Raw genomic sequence first — 881 nt, 5'->3', positions numbered from 1 at the left:
AGTTTCTTTTACTATGGGCGGCTTCAAGGTTCAAGGTGTGTGTGTGTGTGTGTGTGTGTGTGTGTGTGTGTGTGTGTGTGTGTGTGTGTGTGTGTGTGTGTACATGTGTATAGTCTATGAGGCTGTTTGATGCTCGGGATGTTGTCATCCTTGGAGGAGAAGGTGGGAAGGATCCTCAAGTGGCATGACCATCAGCAACAAAGAACAAAATGAGGGCCCCCTTTCAAGGAATCAATTATAATCAAGCAACGCTTTTGTATTTGAGTGAGTTCGACTTTACTCTAATAGTCAACAATATTGCGCCTAAACTAAGTAAAAATGCAAACGTTTGTCAAATTGAATAGACGAAAAGTATGTATTACTATACAAACAAGTAAACAATAGCAGGAAGGCATCCAAGGTCATCATACTGCAGAGTGTACAAATACTCATTACTGTGTACGCATGAAATATCAACGTTCAAACCTATGTGTGTATTATGAGCTGCAGAGCAGCATACATTCAAACAAAAATAACAAAATCACCAAAATTCTGCAATAAACTTTGTCTACACAGGAAGTCAACATTACGTATTAATTACATCGGATTGCTCCATATCATAACACAGAAGAAACAATACACTACTGTCTACTAGTAAACCACGATGCCAACTAAGCCACGACGCCCACTGGAGTCACTGCTGCTGGCCCCAATGAAGGCAGAATGGGTCTGTCTTCCAGTTTGTCGTAATCGAGATGAAACTCCTTTGCTGCTTTGCGCCAGTTCTGACAATCAAAGAAGTAGTATGTGCCTCGTTCATATGCTGTTGTCTTCATTGCTGGCTCTATTCCAGGCATGCGAGTTATCCATATTCGTTCCTCTTTATGGTATCTCCAGTCACG

General features: G+C 41.3%; 1 protein-coding gene across 3 annotated transcripts in view; it reads right to left on the bottom strand.

Moving 5' to 3' along the window:
• Positions 1–450: 450 nt before the first annotated feature.
• LOC134194047 (CCR4-NOT transcription complex subunit 2-like) overlaps positions 451–881 on the bottom strand; it is a 14227-nt gene continuing 13796 nt past the window's right edge. For all 3 annotated transcript variants that reach the window (XM_062662945.1, XM_062662947.1, XM_062662946.1), the window contains exon 22: positions 451–881. This exon is cut by the window's right edge and continues 7 nt beyond it. In XM_062662945.1, coding sequence (XP_062518929.1) covers positions 651–881 — 231 coding nt within the window. In that variant the 3' untranslated portion in view covers positions 451–650.

Source organism: Corticium candelabrum, chromosome 18 (genome assembly GCF_963422355.1).
Source record: "Corticium candelabrum chromosome 18, ooCorCand1.1, whole genome shotgun sequence".
Lineage (NCBI taxonomy): Eukaryota > Metazoa > Porifera > Homoscleromorpha > Homosclerophorida > Plakinidae > Corticium > Corticium candelabrum.
Note: the sequence above shows the minus strand (reverse complement) of the source record. Positions and strands in the feature narration are given on the sequence as shown.